The sequence below is a fragment of the Coregonus lavaretus genome (assembly GCF_964263955.1).
Source record: "Coregonus lavaretus genome assembly, chromosome: 8".
Lineage (NCBI taxonomy): Eukaryota > Metazoa > Chordata > Actinopteri > Salmoniformes > Salmonidae > Coregonus > Coregonus lavaretus.
In genome coordinates, this window is record NC_139995.1 from 31,350,125 (window position 1) to 31,368,004 (window position 17,880).

A 17,880-nucleotide genomic window follows, 5' to 3' on the forward strand; every position below is an offset into this window, starting at 1 on the left:
AGTTCAATCTTTGTTTCATCAGACCAGAGAATCCTAAAAAACAGTATATCATTGGAGCACATTTTTTATTTATACATCACCTTTATTTTTACAGGGAGTAATGTTGAGACCAAGGTCTCTTTACAAATGAGCCCTGTAATTACAAAGATACACACAATTTTCAGGCTGAGAAAAGCCTTTGAAGACTGGGGAAGTGATATGATGTGGCTACATCAGTAGTGCCAAACAGGTACACTGCTGAATTGACAATATGATAATAGATTTTAAGGAAGTCTGAAGTATGGTCTATGATTTACATACATTTTAGTCATTTAGCAGACGCTATTATCCAGAGCAATTACAGGAGCAATTAGGGTTAAATGCCTTGCTCAATGGCACATCGACATATTTTTCACATAGTCAGCTCGGGGATTCGAACCAGCGACCTTTCGTTTACTGGCCCAACACTCTTAACCTTTAGGCTACATACTAAGGAAAGGCAAACAACTTGTCATACCAATGGGTGATCAGCATGAATTGATCAACAGTTAATTATAAAGTACTCTTTTGGTAGCACTGATGCAAACTTCAAGTGGCAACCAGACAAGTCTGATTACATGACACTGTGAGTGTGATTAGTTTAAGATCTTAATTCAGAAGAAAACATGTTGCCCAACAATAGTTAATCCTCTTGTCTTCTGTCACGGTTTCCCTCCCTCCTTTCTTCCCTCCGTCGCTCCCTCGACCTGTCCTCATGGTCAGATCTGGGACACGGCAGGGCAGGAGAGGTTCCAGTCTCTGGGTGTTGCGTTCTACCGCGGGGCAGACTGCTGTGTGCTGGTGTTTGATGTGACTGCCCCCAACACCTTCAAAACTCTAGACAGCTGGAGGGACGAGTTCCTCATCCAGGCCAGCCCCAGAGACCCCGAGAACTTCCCCTTTGTGGTGCTAGGCAACAAGATCGACCTGGAGAACAGACAGGTGGGTGACAGATGACTATAGACGTTACCACATCTAATGTTAGTTACTGGACCTAATGCTACTTGGTTAAAGATGGTAATGTTACCACTTCTAGTACTACAGTCACTGGCCCTAATGCTACTGTTGCTAATGTCATCTCCAATGGAGTTTCCATACATATGATTCAAAGTTTCTCAGTAGCAGGGTATGCTCTAATGTAAACTCAGCAAAAAAAGAAACGTCCTTTCACTGTCAACTGCGTTTATTTTCAGCAAACTTAACATGTGTAAATATTTGTATGAACATAACAAGATTCAACAACTGAGACATAAACTGAACAAGTACCACAGACATGTGACTAACAGAAATTGAATAATGTGTCCCGGAATAAAGGGGGGTCAAAATCAAAAGTAACAGTCAGTATCTGGTGTGGCCACCAGCTGCATTAAGTACTGCAGTGCATCTCCTCCTCATGGACTGCACCAGATTTGCCAGTTCTTGCTGTGAGATGTTACCCCACTCTTCCACCAAGACACCTGCAAGTTCCCGGACATTTCTGGGGGGAATGGCCCTAGCCCACACCCTCCGATCCAACAGGTCCCAGACGTGCTCAATGGGATTGAGATCCGGGGTCTTCGCTGGCCATGGCAGAACACTTGACATTCCTGTCTTGCAGGAAATCACGCACAGAACGACCAGTATGGCTGGTGGCATTGTCATGCTGGAGGGTCATGTCAGGATGAGCCTGCAGGAAGGGTAACACATGAGGGAGGAGGATGTCTTCCCTGTAACGCACAGTGTTGAGATTGCCTGCAATGATAACAAGCTCAGTCCAATGATGCTGTGACACACCGCCCCAGACCATGACAGACCCTCCACCTCCAAATTGATCCCGCTCCAGAGTACAGGCCTCGGTGTAACACTCATTCCTTCAACGATAAACGCGAATCCGACCATCACCCCTGGTGAGACAAAACCGCGACTCGTCAGTGAAGAGCACTTTTTGCCAGTCCTGTCTGGTCCAGCGACGGTGGGTTTGTGCCCATAGGCAACAATGATGTCTGGTGAGGACCTGCTTTACAACAGGCCTACAAGCCCTCAGTCCAGCCTCTCTGTCTATTGCGGACAGTCTGAGCACTGATGGAGGGATTGTGCATTCCTGGTGTAACTCGGGCAGTTGTTGTTGCCATCCTGTACCTGTCCCGCAGGTGTGATGTTTGGATGTACCGATCCTGTGCAGGTGTTGTTACACGTGGTCTGCCACTGCGAGGACGATCAGCTGTCCGTCCTGTCTCCCTGTAGCGCTGTCTTAGGCGTCTCATAGTACGGACATTGCAATTTATTGCCCTGGCCACATCTGCAGTCCTCATGCCTCCTTGCAGCATGCCTAAGGCACATTCACGCAGATGAGCAGGGACCCTTGGTGTTTTTCAGAGTCAGTAGAAAGGCCTCTTTAGTGTCCTAAGTTTTCATAACTGTGACCTTAATTGCCTACCGTCTGTAAGTTGTTAGTGTCTTAACGACCATTCCACAGGTACATGTTCATTAATTGTTTATGGTTTATTGAACAAGCATGGGAAACAGTGTTTAAACCCTTTACAATGAAGATCTGTGAAGTTATTTGGATTTTTACTAATTATCTTTGAAAGACAGGGTCCTGAAAAAGGGACGTTTCTTTTTTTGCTGAGTTTATGTGTTTCACCAATATTGGGGTCTCATAGATCTCATCTGATGTTTGTGAATGTCTTTCCATCCACACCCAGGTGACGACCAAGCGGGCTCAGGCATGGTGTCAGAGTAAGAACAACATCCCCTACTTTGAGACCAGTGCCAAGGAGGCCATCAACGTAGAGCAGGCCTTCCAGACCATCGCACGCAACGCCCTAAAACAGGTGGGTGGGGCCAGGATCATCATGGCAGCTCACAGGAGGGAATTGGGGGTTTTGTTGAAAGAAATACATTTTATTTTTGTGTCAAATCGTCAGTTGACAACCCATCCCTTATGGGATTAGTTGACACATAAACAAACATGACAATAATTAACTGTGATAATTCAGTGTGCATCGCATAAAGAGTAAAAATATATATCAATACATAATAGTAAATAAGGTCATCCAAACAATAATTATATCCCTAGAGCAGCAAAAATATATATATACATATACAGATAAATACAGGAAAATGAAATCGAAGGCATTTGAACACAGTCTGGCACAAAGAGAAGATTAAAGTGGGAGACAGGCCTTGTTTTTGTTGACTGTTCTTTCAGAGGACTACTTAGATTCCAGTTTCTCCCTCTCTCTTTTATTTTAATCAGGAGACGGAGGTGGAGCTGTATAATGAATTCCCGGAACCCATCAAGCTGGACAGGAATGACAGAGCAAAGCCTTCAGCAGAGGCCTGCATCTGCTGAGGGGCAACATGGACTATCTTCTGTCTGGCTTTCAGGAACAACCCTCTTCTCTCTCGACACCTGCTCCCCCCTAGGGAAAGGACTGCCCCTCTGGTTTCTGCATGCACCCATATCACATCCCCCTCCCAGCCAGAATCCCACCGAGTTTCCAGTTACTTACACGTACTGCACATGATGGGTGTATACATACACCTCCAACACACATTCATTCACTCCCACACATACACATCTTGATGAATCCAATGCCCAAAGATCACGTGAGAGAAGAATTGGTACACCCCTGTAGACTCCACTATGCCTGCCCGTTCCTGAATCCATATCATGAGTGAACCCACAACCTGGCCCACCCTGTCTGACTGTGTCCCCTCTCTGTCTCACATTTGGGGGGCAGATGGAGCCATGTCCTAAGAGTGCAGTGGAGAACTCTAAAGTGATGGCTGAAGCTTTTTGACATGAGATTATGATGATATCTTTGTGTCATTGTCCTGAGACATCTAATCCTCTGTATTTTCTGTTCTTCTGAAATATGTTTTGTTTTGACTTGAAGTTCTATATTGCCTACCTTACTGTTGACAAATAATCAGCTGTACTATACTTTTTTGTTCGTATTGGCTGTCGATGTTAAGTCTTAAGCCAATCGGAAGCTTATACTTGTTTTTGCACTTTGTTGTTTTACTGATATTTTTTTGTTATAAACTCTTATTTGGGCTAGACTGACGACAAGCCACGAACAACACTGCTCCCATCATCCTTCCCCGGGAAGCCTGTTGATGCTATAAAAAAAATGCACAGGAGGCTGTCAACGCCCTTTTGTAGGGAGTGCGCATTGGTTGGTTTAGTAGCCTCACGTTGCAGGGGAAATATTCATAAGTAGGCAATGACGAGAAAAGCTGACGACACAAATACAATGAAAGACATGGAGAAAGTACTTATTAAGAGATTAATACTATTTGCTACTTAATAATACTAGAGCTACTGCTACTACTGTTCTATATGTCATTTCCATTGTCAGCCAACTTGTTTCAACACTAGAATTACAGCTCTGTCCCTATTTACATCTGTCAACTGTTATGTCTGTATTGTCTCTACTGTATCTCTCTCTCTGCTGGTAGCTCAGGTTGGCAAGAGTTTGTTAATAAGTGCTTAATATTACTTTTTAACAGATTGTGTACTACTATTGCGTGTGGATATAACAGGAACAGTCGGAAAAAGATGAGAGATGAAACAATTAGATGTTATTTCTATCAATCACAAAGAAACAGTCCAAGGATTTGCCCTGGTATTACTCCTCTTAATGAAATAATCAGTGCTATGCCAATTCAGTTGTTGAGTATTGGGATTTCAAAAGTAATGCTAATAAAAAATTATTCAATATAAACATTGTTTCTGATTGTCTTATTGACATGTGTTTTAAAATGCTGGTGAGTGAGTAAAATCACTGAGGAAGCCAAGCCAGTAAAAAAATCCCTATTACAAACTACTGCATGTTGTGATAATTGCATTGTTTGCTCTATAACCCATTAGTTCATATGCCAGCGTGATATACAATAAGGCCGTGACAACAAAAAGACAACAGTCACACAGTGGTGGAATAAATTAAACTACACACATATGAAAAATGTATGCACTCACTAACTGTAAGTCGCTCTGGATAAGAGCGTCTGCTAAATGACTAAAATGTAAATTTGTTTCATCACAAAACCGGAGAGCAACATCTGTCCGGTGAAGTCTACAAAGCAAATATTGCATGTAACAAACAGTTATGACCTGCAACATGGTCAAGGAAGTTAATGTTTTAGACAATTTACTAAACAACTACTGATTTAGAACCACGCAAGTCAGCACAAAGACAACAGGAGCACTGCCTCTGCTATTTCAGCACCATTTCAACTTCAACATCAAATCAATGTTGCTAAATATCATGTGGCTGTCCATGGGACTGATTCTGTGCGTAAGTAAAACATTTGGACTCACCCTACTTGTAGACTAGTTGAACGTCAATGCCATCCTCCTCTCTTTCATGTTGGCAAAACAGTCTATGGCTCTGTCATTGAAGATGAAACGTGGCCGGGTCATTCAGCATGACAATGATCCCAAACACACCGCCCGGGCAACGAAGGAGTGGCTTCGTAAGAAGCATTTCAAGGTCCTGGAGTGGCCTAGCCAGTCTCCAGATCTCAACCCCATAGAAAATCTTTGGAGGGAGTTGAAAGTCCGTGTTGCCCAGCGACAGCCCCAAAACATCACTGCTCTAGAGGAGATCTGCATGGAGGAATGGGCCAAAATACCAGCAACAGTGTGTGAAAATCTTGTGAAGACTTACAGAAAACGTTTGACCTGTGTCATTGCCAACAAAGGGTATATAACAGGGTTCTTCAATTCCGGTCCTGGAGGGCAGAAACACCTCTGTTTTTCATCCTCTCCTTCTAATCAGGGGCTAATTCAGACCTGGTACACCAGGTGAGTGCAATTAACTACCAGGTAGAAATAAAAAACAGAAGTGTTTAAGCCCTCCAGGACCGGAATTGAAGAACCCTGGTATATAACAAAGTATTGAGAAACTTTTGTTATTGACCAAATACTTATTTTCCACCATAATTTGCAAATAAATTCATTAAAATTATTTTATAATTTTTGCTTGCTGACATCAATCAAATGCTACAGTCGCAACGTCAAACTGTTTTGGTCCAGACAGCATCAGATACATGGGCTACACATACTGAGACAGAGGGGCGCTGTTTCTCTCACTCTGATGATTTTTCTGGTGAGATTCAGCCACAGAGAGACAAAATATAAATTATTTTATAATGTTTTTGGGGTCAAATATTTTGGGAAGCCTGTCTTCCCTTGGCATCCATGAATACACTACACTGGAGTTGAAAGGTTGATGGGATAGATTTATTAAGAATATGTCATCATGATGTTACATAGGGAGCATGTTTTATTTTATTCACTTGTGAAGAGTAAATGTAGCCATTTCCATTTTGCTACTCAAATAAAGTTGAATTGGGGAGACAGAAATAATTCAAAGAGGAGCAGTGTAGGCAACGTGGCTTGAATACCTGATCGCATGTTTTAAACACTCTTAAAAGTACTCTTTTAAAATCCCCAGTCATCCCCTCCATATTTTATAGGCCTACAATAATTTATGTAATGGCTACTTTCTTGCCAACTCCCCAATGCTACAAGTTGTATGATTGGAAGTTGGAATCACATATTTTCCTTAAAGTATTTCGCTTAATTGTGTGCATTAACTAAGTTTGTAAGGAATGTCTGAGAATTCTAATCTAATAGTATCGGGGCCGCACGTGATGAGGCACAATACGGTCTGATTTGTTAATAGGCTGCCACGCTAGGGCATTTGCTGTGTTAGTTTACATTAATTAAACGTTTTGTATTGCAGTGGTAGTTCATTTAATAGGAAAAGCATTGGTCAATTTCGATTGGCTATACTCTACACTGTTATTTTGTCAAATCATTTACAGTTTTCAAGTATGTTGCTCCTGAAGTGGGTGCGCAAATCTCTCTCGGACAAGGTAACTTTTTTTCCTCCTGTAATTTCCCACAAAAAATGAAACGCTAATTAGCCGCTAATGTGGCTATCATATAGAACTACACATCCTGTCGCAAGCTTTGACGTCATCACTCAAGGCAATGTTGCAGGGTGTGAAAAACCTCAACATTTCTCCATGCAAACTTTCAGCAACAAGTAGCAAGGAACCTAGCAAGTAAAGTCAAATAGAATAACTAGTAGATATTTTAGCCTTTTTGTAGTTTCTTGTTTAAATCATTGATATTGTGTATTTCTCGTGTGTATTGTTTAGCATCTTTCCAATCACCTACCTTGGTATTTTTTTAAATAACTATAATTGTTTTTAATTACCCTGGCCTTTGTAGCTAACTAGCTAGCTAACCTTAGGTCTCTCTGTCGATCAGAAACAAGGATGGTTCTATGCCATGTACCAGATTGTAACCACTACTACGATAAGCACGCATGCATTTGATCATTTCCCGACCTCTGTAATCCATGTGATAAGGTAAACCCTGTTTGTTAGCTGCTAACAAGCTGTTTTGGTTAGGTCAAAGATCTGTGGTTAGCTAGGTGCTAATGAAAATGAGCTAGATGACCACTGACTGTAGTTACGTGTACAACGCACGTTACAATAAAACCAGTAAATCAAATTGTATTGGACACATACACATATTTAGCAGATGTCATTGTGGGTGTAGCGAAATGCTTGTGTTCCTAGCTCCAACAGTGCAGTAATATCTAACAATACAAACATCTAAAAGTAAAAGTATGGAATTAAGAAATATTAGGACGAGCAATGTCGGAGTATATATATTCAGTACCAGTCAAAAGTTTGGACACCTACTCATTCAAGGGTTTTTCTTTATTTTTACAATTTTCTACATTGTAGAATAATAGTGAAGACATCAAAACTATGAAGTAACACATGGAATCATGTAGTAACCAAAAAAGTGTTAAACAAATCAAAATATATTTTATATTTGAGGTTCTTCAAATAGCCACCCTTTGCCTTGATGACAGCTTTGCACACTCTTGGCATTCTCTCAACCAGCTTCACCTGGAATGCTTTTCCAACAGTCTTGAAGGAGTTCCCACATATGCTGAGCACTTGTTGGCTGCTTTTCCTTCACTCTGCCGTCCGACTCATCCCAAACCATCTCAATTTACACTGCTGCTACTCGCTGTTTATTATCTATGCATAGTCACTTTACCCCTACCTACATGTACAAATTACTTCGACTAACCTGTACCCCCGCACATTGACTCAGTACCGGTACCCCCTGTATATAGCCTCGTTATTGTTACTTTTTATTTTATTTTTTACTTTATTTAGTAACAATTTTCTTAACTCTATTTCTTGAACTGCATTGTTGGTTAAGGGCTTGTAACTAAGCATTTCACGGTAAGGTCTACACCTGTTGTATTCAGCGCATGGGACAAATCAAATTTGATTTTGATTTGATTTATATACACGTGGTACCAGTACCGAGTCGATGTGTAGGGGTACGAGGTAATTGAAGAAGATATGTACATTTAACTATGAATAAAGTGACAGATAATAAACAGTAGCAGCAGTGTATGTGATGAGTCAAAAAAGTGAGTGCAAAAAGGGTCAATGCAGATAGTCCGGGTAGCTATTTGATTAACTATTTAACTAACTATTTAGCAGTCTTGTGTCTTGGGGGTAGAAGCTGTTCAGGGTCCTGTTGGTTCCAGACTTGGTGCATCTGTACTGCTTGCCGTGCGGTAGCAGAGAGAACAGTTTAAGACTTGGGTGGCTGGAGTCTTTGACAATTTCTACGGCCTTCTTATGACACCGCCTGGTATAGAGGTCCTGGATGGCAGGGAGCTCGGCCCCAGTGATGTACTGGGCTGTACTCACTACCCTCTATAGTGCCTTGCGGTTAGATGCCAAGTAGTTGCCATACCAAGCGGTGATGCAGCCAGTCAAGATTATCTCAGTGGTGCAGCTGTGGAACTTTTTGTGGATCTGAGGGCCCATGCCAAATCTTTTCAGCCTTCTGAGGGGGAAGAGGCCCTGTCATGCCCTTTTCACGACTATGTTGGTGTGTGTGGACCATGATCGATCCTTAGTGATGTAGACACTGAGGAACTTGAAGCTCTCGACCCGCCCAACTACAGCCCCGTCGATGTGAATGGGTGGCTGCTCGGCCCACCGTTTCCTGTTGTTCATGATCAGCTCCTTTGTCTTGCTGACGTTGAGGGAGAGGTTGTTGTCATGGCACCACACTGCCAGGTCTCTGACCTCCTCCCTATATGCTGTCTCATTGTTGTCGGTGATCAAGCCTACCACCGTCACGTCGTCGGCAAACTTAATGATGGTGTTGGAGTGAATTACACAACAGCATATCCATGTAATAAACATTATCTTTACAATTTAAGAGTGTTTAACGGTACAATCCTTTCCAAGATCATCATATGTAGTCTAGTCAATTTACACACATATGGCCTACACACACTGAAACAAATGAAAATATCTAATGGGGGGACTTTCTATGGGACAGAATCTGTCTCTGGAGCAAAAAGTTTCATGCTGCAGCTCTTTTAGGATCACAATTGAACTTTTTTGTTGAGTTTGAAAATTCTAAAATGTTAATAATAAAGAATCTGATAAATGTACCATAGGACCCACTGAGACTCTGGAAACAGACCTTTGTAAATTCCCCCCCTATTGGAAAAATAGTGGAGAGCTCCCTTTACCTTATAAGGAAGAAAACACCAGGCACACACATTTTGCATTAATAAGAATGATGAGACAAAATCACTATCATTCAGTTGAACAATTTCTAGATTGATTACGTTTCTCATATGAACAATGAGAACACCCAAAATAAGTCAGAATGTACTTTTTATATAAACATTTTGCAACTGTAAAGGATATCGTCAACATGTTCTCATCCTTATAAATTGGGAAATTATGTAACCAAAGAATGAAAACCACCTATTTAACAATATGACATTTTTAAATAAGAAAATGAATGTATTCAATGTTCGTGTCTGCTACATACAATCCATTACTTGTAAAGAAACATATTTGTCCAAACGATATAGGCTCCCCTATAAAGTGTTGTACATGGTGTGTTCCGGTTTGCGCAGAGGGTCACGGAAAAGCCATGGCAAGTGTACTACTTCCGTCTTCTCCCCCCAGCGGATACAGAGAAATGGTAAGAGAATTTATGGTGTTTACTATGAAAATAAAGACATTTCGACGTCATTTCAACATCAGTCATACGATGAGCAGTATATTGAATATGACATTATTCGTGGTTTACGCGAGTCTTGCGTTAATCCGTATGTTTATCGCTAGATTTGGTTTGGTAGCTAGCAAGCTAGTTAGCTAACGTTAGCATCCCCACCCAAAATGTGAAATCATCTGTTTTTAGCTAGTGATGTAGCTATAAGGTAAGTTTGCTAGTTTGGAAGCTAGTACCAAATACTGTAAAGTAAAGTAAAGTATCCTTTCAAATGTATGCATAAATATAAACATACATTTTCGGGTAACTAGCTAAGTAAGTTAGTTATCTGTAATAGTGCATCAGGTTCTTTGATGTCACTATGAAGCAGGTAAATAAAAAATGAATACCATGAGTAAAGATCCGCATGCCACATTGAAAATATACCGAACACTAGCTGGTAGAAGAGGGTAGCTAGTTAGCTAGCAACATGGAAATATTGCAAGTCAGGCAGCCAGCCTAGGTATTTAAGACAGCAAATGTTGTCTGTCACATTTGCTGTCATTTGTCCTCACCAGCTAGCTGGATCATTCCTATGATGCGGTGCCTTTTCTGTCCCCAGGAAATATCAGTTCTTATTTACTGTAAAATGTGGATTCCAAAAGGCTTTAAATATATCCTTTACCTTAAACACCAACATATGGATCTTGAAAGGGAATTTTATGCATTTTAAACACTTTTTGTAAGTGGATGTAGGCGTTTTTGCCATGTCCCCAGGTGTTATTTATCAACTTCCACAAGAAATATAAGCAAAAGATGTTTCAAATCTTTCTTCATTCTTTTATATTCTAGTTAGTCTGTTTCATCAATAAAGTTTTTAAATGATTATTGTATTTATGATTTTATTTAGGTTTTCCTGTGTGTCCCTGATCACGTTCCACCCTGTTAGTTTGTTGTAATTCTCCATTTAAGAAAACAACCCCTTCCTACAATGACACCACATTCAGGAAGTGTCATGATTTCTTTGGTGGGAAAACAATGGTGCAAAGCTAAATAAATATAAACACTCAGTTGTCTATTTGTTCATGTTGTTAGTCTGTATGTCCCACTCATACATTTCCACCCTGTTATGCTAAATTATATAGAAAAATGAAAATGTTAAAATGTTTGATAGAGAAGTTAAAATCCTGTTCAAGTGTTCACCATTATGCTAGCTCAATCTTGCTCAATCACAGAGCTATGGCTAATTTAGGCTCAACATTTCTACCCTGTTAGGATTATGCACCTAACAAATTGGAAAATAAACCCAAAAATGTAAGTGCCTGAGCTTGACCAATTTGTTTTTCTGAAAGGCAAACCAGTCCTTTTTCTGATATATGTATGTGTGTGTGTGTTCTCCTAAAGTTGAGGTGCAAATGGCAGCGCATAGTAGGAATGACCCAGCTAACTATGCACTAGCCCCTGATCATGACTCTAGGTTTCATTACATTATACATAAGAGTCATTGGACGAAGGCATCTTCTGTATGGGGGACTTTTGGTTAGAGCCCTAACGCTCTGTCTGAACTAGCCCAAAGGCCGGCAGATGGCGATATTGATCTGGTATTGAGGGTTTCATCTTACCGTCCAAACGCATTGTATGCAGCTGGCAATACACTCGTATCCCCCGTGGACCGGTTCGTACCGAAAACATTCTCCATTCAGGCTGTAAAGACATCAATTTCCTCCTTAACTATATGTATTAATGGCGAGAAGGTGTGGGGGAAAATATGCGTACTTTCTTTATGAAACACAATGTTTTCACCACCATGCTAGTGGCTAATGCTACTTCTTGATGTTGCGCCCTGCGTTCAATTAGGGGTAAACAGACTGCTGCAACCTGTTTGGCTGACCGCGATACGCAACATCCAGGACTAGCATTCCTAAGCGTTAGCCACTTCAGCATAGTGGTGGAAAAATAGTGTTTCGTAAAGGAAGTATGCATATTCCCCCAAAAAATTCATTCTACTGCTGTAAGGCCTGAGCCAATGTGTACACACTGTCCTTATCTATTATAGTGATTATTCAGTGTGAAACAGTGGTGGTGTACAGTACATTGGTATGGTGAACTGTGAATTTAATGGTGCAATTGTTCAGACCCATGTATGGCCATGAAAGGCTTCAGTGTGACTAGGCCTAGGCTATATTCTAGGGGTTTCAGTATGTACTCATGCGGTCAATATATTTCCTCTTTTTACATTTGAGTCACTCAGGGTGTATCAACTTAAGCAGTCAACAATTCTTTTAATTTTTTTGCACAAGGTTAGGCCTATTTGAACTTTTACTGACTGTGTTGGTGAGTTTCTGTGATGGTGAAATCAGTGTTGAGCTGTTAGAAACCACAGTGTCAAATCTGACTTATTATTATTATCTGCACTGCAGCCTCAGCCATGAGCCATTGCTATGGAAGAAACATTATGCCAAGAATTCTAGCTGCAAGTCTAGGCCTGCATGCTTGACAGTACTTTTGCCTTCAGTTCGTAAGGAGGGGTGGTGGTGTGGGAATAAGGGTAAGGGCCGTTTAGCTAATAGTTTGAGGATAGTAGGGTGGCGCGAGGCAGTATTTGGTGGGCATGGGAAAGAGAGACGGAGGCTTCCCTCTTTCTCATCTTCTAACGTTTCTTTCTCCTATCCCTTTCTTCTCTCCCTCAGACAGCGACTCTGCGCCCGTACCTCAATGCTGTGCGTGCCACGCTGCAGGCCGCCCTCTGTCTGGAGAACTTCTCCTCTCAGGTTGTGGAGCGCCACAACAAGCCAGAGGTGGAGGTCCGGTGAGTGTCTCTGTCTTTGTTTGTGTGTATGTGCGTGAGAGTGTGTTTGACCTTGCATGTGTATGCTATCCCCCTCAGGAGCAGTAAAGAGTTGCTGCTGCAGCCAGTCATCATCAGTCGTAATGACAAGGAGAAGGTTCTTATCGAGGGCTCCATCAACTCAGTCCGAGTCAGCATCGCTGTCAAGCAGGTCAGGGATATTATTTATTCCAATGTGTATAGTCTATAACCTGTCCTTTACTGGTGCAGTTGACAGGCTTGATTTTGGTGACATTCATGCTTTATTTAAGCAATAAGGCCAGAGGTGGTGGGGTGTATATGGCCAATATACCACGGCTAAGGGCGTGGATACAGCCCTTAGCAGTGGTACGTTGGCCATATACCACAAACCCTCGAGGTGCCTTATTGCTATTATACAAGGGTTACCAACATAATTAGAACAGTAAGCAATATGTTTTGTGTCATACCTGTGGTATATTGTCTGATATACCACAGCTTTCAACCAATAAGCATCCAGGAGCCAAACTAACCGGTTTATAATTAAGCAATAAGGCACTAGGTGTGGTATATGGCCAATATTCCACGGCTAAGGACTGTTCTTATGCACGACGCAACGCAGAGTGCCTGGATACAGCCCTTAGCCGTGGTATATTGGCCGTATACCACAAACCCCTGACGTGCCTTATTGCTATTATAAATGGGTTACCAACGTAATTAGCAGTAAAAATACATGTTTTGTCATACCTGTGGTATACGGTCTGATATACCACGGCTGTCAGCCAATCAGCATTCAGGGCTCGAACCACCCAGTTTATAATAATACTTTGGGAACACCTATCTTTTTGTCATTGTCGTAACCCAAACAGAAGTGCATAGATGGAAGCGCAGCGGTTCCCTTTTTTCTCTGTTCTTTGAGGCTGATTGTGTGTTGGTTTGTCATAGACATGAAATGTACTACTGTGATTCGTTTTTTTACGACCTGGTGATGATTGGTTACTATCAGAGCTGCTGTCCTGTGATTGGTGGGTGCTGAGTCTGACTGCTGTGTGATTGGTGTGTCCCTGCAGGCGGATGAGATTGAGAAGATCCTGTGCCATAAATTCATGCGCTTCATGATGATGAGAGCTGAGAACTTTTTCATCCTGAGGAGGAAACCAGTGGAGGTAAGAGGAGAGGACTGGTGGTACAACCAACATTATATATTTTTTAGTTGGAAGATCTCAAACTTTTCACATTAAGATAATTACCTGAAGTCTGTTCTCCTCTTAGAGGTGGTCATATTTTCACTCAGACAAAATATTCTGTAAGAATTGGGATTACAAAGAGCATAATGGTCCGCTCATTCCCCCCTCCTTTATCTCTCCCTCATTCGTCCGCAGGGTTATGACATCAGTTTCCTCATCACCAACTTCCATACGGAGCAGATGTACAAGCACAAGCTGGTGGACTTCGTCATCCACTTCATGGAGGAGATCGACAAGGAGATCAGCGAGATGAAGTTGTCTGTCAACGCCAGGGCCCGTATCGTCGCAGAGGAGTTCCTAAAAAATGTGAGTCTGTCTCCATATCTGTCAGTCTTTTCACCTAGAAGTTGCAGTTTTATCTGACATCCATGTTTTTGACTTACGCAGTTCTAAGAAAATTCCCAAACATTCCTTACGCTGATCACGACCGTCACCATGGTTTCTCTGAGGGTGCGCATCACAGGACGGAGAGAGGGGCAAAAATTGTGACCAGTCATTCACAATGGAAAAAAGATGCATCAGACCAATGGGGTGTTGCCCTACATCATTGAGGTATACCTGTGCTCAGAAATATTGATGTTTGTACATAATGAATATTCACAGCCTCGTTTAATTTCTGCCTTTTAGAAGAAAGCATTAAATCAGGGCGAGTCCTTAAAATAATACCCTAATCAATATTAATGAGCACAGGGAAATGCATGGAGATTTCTGATAATTGAAACTATTTGTTTTTTTATATAAATATTATATTCACAGAATGTTTTGCTAAGTTTTTGTTACGACACACCTTCAACCCTGAGGAAAAATGTATTGGTGAATATGTTGTCTTAATACACACAGAGCAGACCCTATCATTGATGGAAATGATTGTGATGATGATAGTGCTGGCGGTGATGATGAATAAATCCCTTTATCGTTTGTTTGTATTTTGGTGTGTTATTTTACCATACTAATATATTGCACCGTGTGTATTGCTTGGATCTGGTCTTTGTCTTTATGAAGAAATATTTGACATTGCAACTATTTACATACTATAGAAATGTGGGTACATTTGTTGGGACCAGTCACCTGTCAGATGACATGTTTGTTTCTGCATAACATGCCATAGTAGATATATCACAACTGTATGATCAAACATGGTATAAGTCTATGGGAAATGATGCATGAGAAATTGGGAATGCCACCTTGTTAGCTACTACATCATGATTAGCATAAATAAATATGCTCAACTATCTAGTAGGCATCGGTTCGAATTCATATCGTTCTTTTATAATCCTGTATGGCTCAGTTGGTAGACCATGGCATTTGCAACGCCAGGATAGTGGGTTCGATTCCCAGGGTCACTGTAAAATGTATGCACGCATGACTCAAAGTCGCTACTAAATTAGCAGTGTATATAATTGGAAATTAAGGTAACATTTTATTTGGATAGACTATCTATTAACCCTAGCTATAACCCTAATTCTAAAGGTAACCTTGGCAAGCAGTTGCTTATCAACAGATAGTTTGTTGATAGTAAGACAGAGGAAATCCAGACTATCCAAATAAAGTGTGACCATTTGCTTTCTGGACCGACTGCTGGTGGCAGCGTCATGCTATGGGTATGCTTGTCACCGGCAGTGACTGGGATGTTTGTTAGGATCCAAATAAATATGAAAGGAGCAACACCCAGGTAAAAGGTTAGAGGAAAACCTGCTGTAGTATTCTGAAAACCTAACCCCGGGATAGTTACATTTTTCAGCGGCACAATTGCACAAATTATAATGCCAAAGACACCTGAATGTCTTTCCAAGCGGTGTTGTTGAGTGGTCCAGTCCTGATTTAAAATTGCTCGAAGATCAGCATTATAGCCTGATTGGAATTTAGGGCTGGGTTCAATCTGTAGCGCCGAAGGTCTGCTTTGTAGCGCAAGTGAAATTTAAAGGTCATTTTCAATTGAGCTCACATATGCATCATTTACTGTGAATGCAGTCTCCTCGAGTCCGGAAACATTGTCTTTAAATTCGAATCAGGCTATAACGCTGATATTCGGTTACTGATTGAATACAGCCCTTAAAGACAATGTTTTTGAGTTCGTGGAGACTGCATTCTAGGGCTGACCTCATTTAGTGGACTGGTCGATTGTTTGGTCGATAGGCTGTTGGTCAACCGAGATTTCTTTAGTCGAGCAGTCACAATAAAAAAATAAGAAATGTATGGCGCACAAGACACCTGTCTGATTCATGCTTTGAAATGCAATTAAGCATTTTAGTTTTACAATTAAATAACAAAGGGAGCTTTGAATAATTAGTCTAAACATGAAATAAATCGCAATTCATGAATGCAGGCAACTGTTTTTAGTCTGCTGTAATAAAGGCTTTCTATATTTTCCCCGTTAGAACAGACTATGGTCCACTTATTTATTTAGTGTTGTTTACACTGTTCCAAATGGTAAGAAAAAAGTATAATATTGCAATCTATCAGAAACTGTTTGGCACACATAATACTCAGACAACACTTGCTCCTATACCCTCCTTTTTATTCATCTCCAGTAGCTTCCACAACTAAGTCAAATGTCTTTCCCTTTCCCTCCTGAGAAACCAGTAAACATTTGCCCGTTTCAAGTAAATTTTTCATGTCTTCCGCATCCATTTTGCTGTCGACATTACTGTGTTCAGAGTTAGTTATAACCAATTTATTGATGTGATTATGTTAGGCTATATGTCAGGCCCTATTGGTCACATGCATGCTTACACTTTTTGAACACAGTGTGACAATTGGGCTATTTCTTGAGTCATTTGTGTCTTATTTATTTAATCAAACAGTGTGCTTAAAGCATCAGACAAGCTCAGTGCATATGAAGTTGATTGTATTCAAACACATAGGGTGTGTCTGTTTATATATGGAAAAATACATTTAAACATTTTGACCAATCGATTGGTCGAAATAACATTTATTTTTGTCGGGGACAGCCCAACTGCATTCAGGGTAAACGCTGCATATGTCGGCTCAATCGAAAATGACCTTTACATTTAAACCGCACTACAATGCAAATCTTCGGCGCTATAGATGGAATCCAACCCAAGGTTTGAATATTGCTGTCCATCAATAATTCCCAACCAAATGTACTGAGCTTGAGCAATTTAGACAAAAACAATGGATATATGTTGCCCTAAGAGTTGTGCAAAGTTGGTAGAATCTTATTCAAAATGTAATGGCTGCCAAAGGTGCTTCCACCATTTATTAACTCTGCGGTGTGAAGACATACGCAATAAATACAATAAATAAAAAATATTAATTATGAAAATATCCAAAAAAAATTCACTTTCAAAATGTGGAAAGGTTTTGTCGAAAAAAAAGGGGGCTAAACGCACTGATTTTTCTACTTGGTCATTAAGAAATGCAGCGCCATGACTGAAGCCTAACGAGAGTTGTCTTGGGGGAGGGGTGGTTTAATGTGGGTATTCGCACATGGCAAGCATTTGCACATACATTCACTCTGCCAAAAAAGTACACAGTTACAGTCACTCACCCTTCTAGATAACTTGAAACCGTCTAACCAGGGCCCGGTTTCCCAAAAGCATCTTAAGGCTAAGTTCATCATTAGAACTTAGCCTAACGATGAACTTAGCCTTAAGATGCTTATAGGAAACCGGGCCCAGGTCTTGAAGTCGCATAGGCTAGCTAGTGCTAGCCAACTTCTTTCACCAATTAGCTTCAGCTAACTGGTGTGTGACCATGGTTTTACATTGGATAGCCTATCTCTGGGG

At 41.0% G+C, this 17,880-nt stretch overlaps 2 protein-coding genes across 3 annotated transcripts in view; both read left to right on the forward strand.

Annotated features, from left to right (window-relative positions):
• Positions 1–4,730, forward strand: part of LOC311133459 (ras-related protein rab7-like) — a 43,407-nt gene extending 38,677 nt beyond the window's left edge. For both annotated transcript variants that reach the window (XM_084166941.1, XM_084166940.1), the window contains 3 exons: positions 742–960; positions 2,703–2,831; positions 3,257–4,730. In XM_084166941.1, coding sequence (XP_084023067.1) covers positions 742–960; positions 2,703–2,831; positions 3,257–3,352 — 444 coding nt within the window. In that variant the 3' untranslated portion in view covers positions 3,353–4,730. The remainder of the gene's footprint in view (positions 1–741; positions 961–2,702; positions 2,832–3,256) is intronic.
• A 2,307-nt stretch (positions 4,731–7,037) lies between these two features.
• Positions 7,038–15,049, forward strand: LOC311133460 (actin-related protein 2/3 complex subunit 4-like). Its single transcript, XM_084166942.1, has 7 exons — positions 7,038–7,389; positions 9,957–10,069; positions 12,769–12,887; positions 12,966–13,077; positions 13,955–14,050; positions 14,267–14,437; positions 14,519–15,049. The coding sequence occupies exons 2-7, from the start codon at positions 10,019–10,021 to the stop codon at positions 14,522–14,524; spliced, it is 555 nt and encodes a 184-aa protein (XP_084023068.1). The 5' UTR covers positions 7,038–7,389; positions 9,957–10,018; the 3' UTR covers positions 14,525–15,049.
• Positions 15,050–17,880: the final 2,831 nt, after the last annotated feature.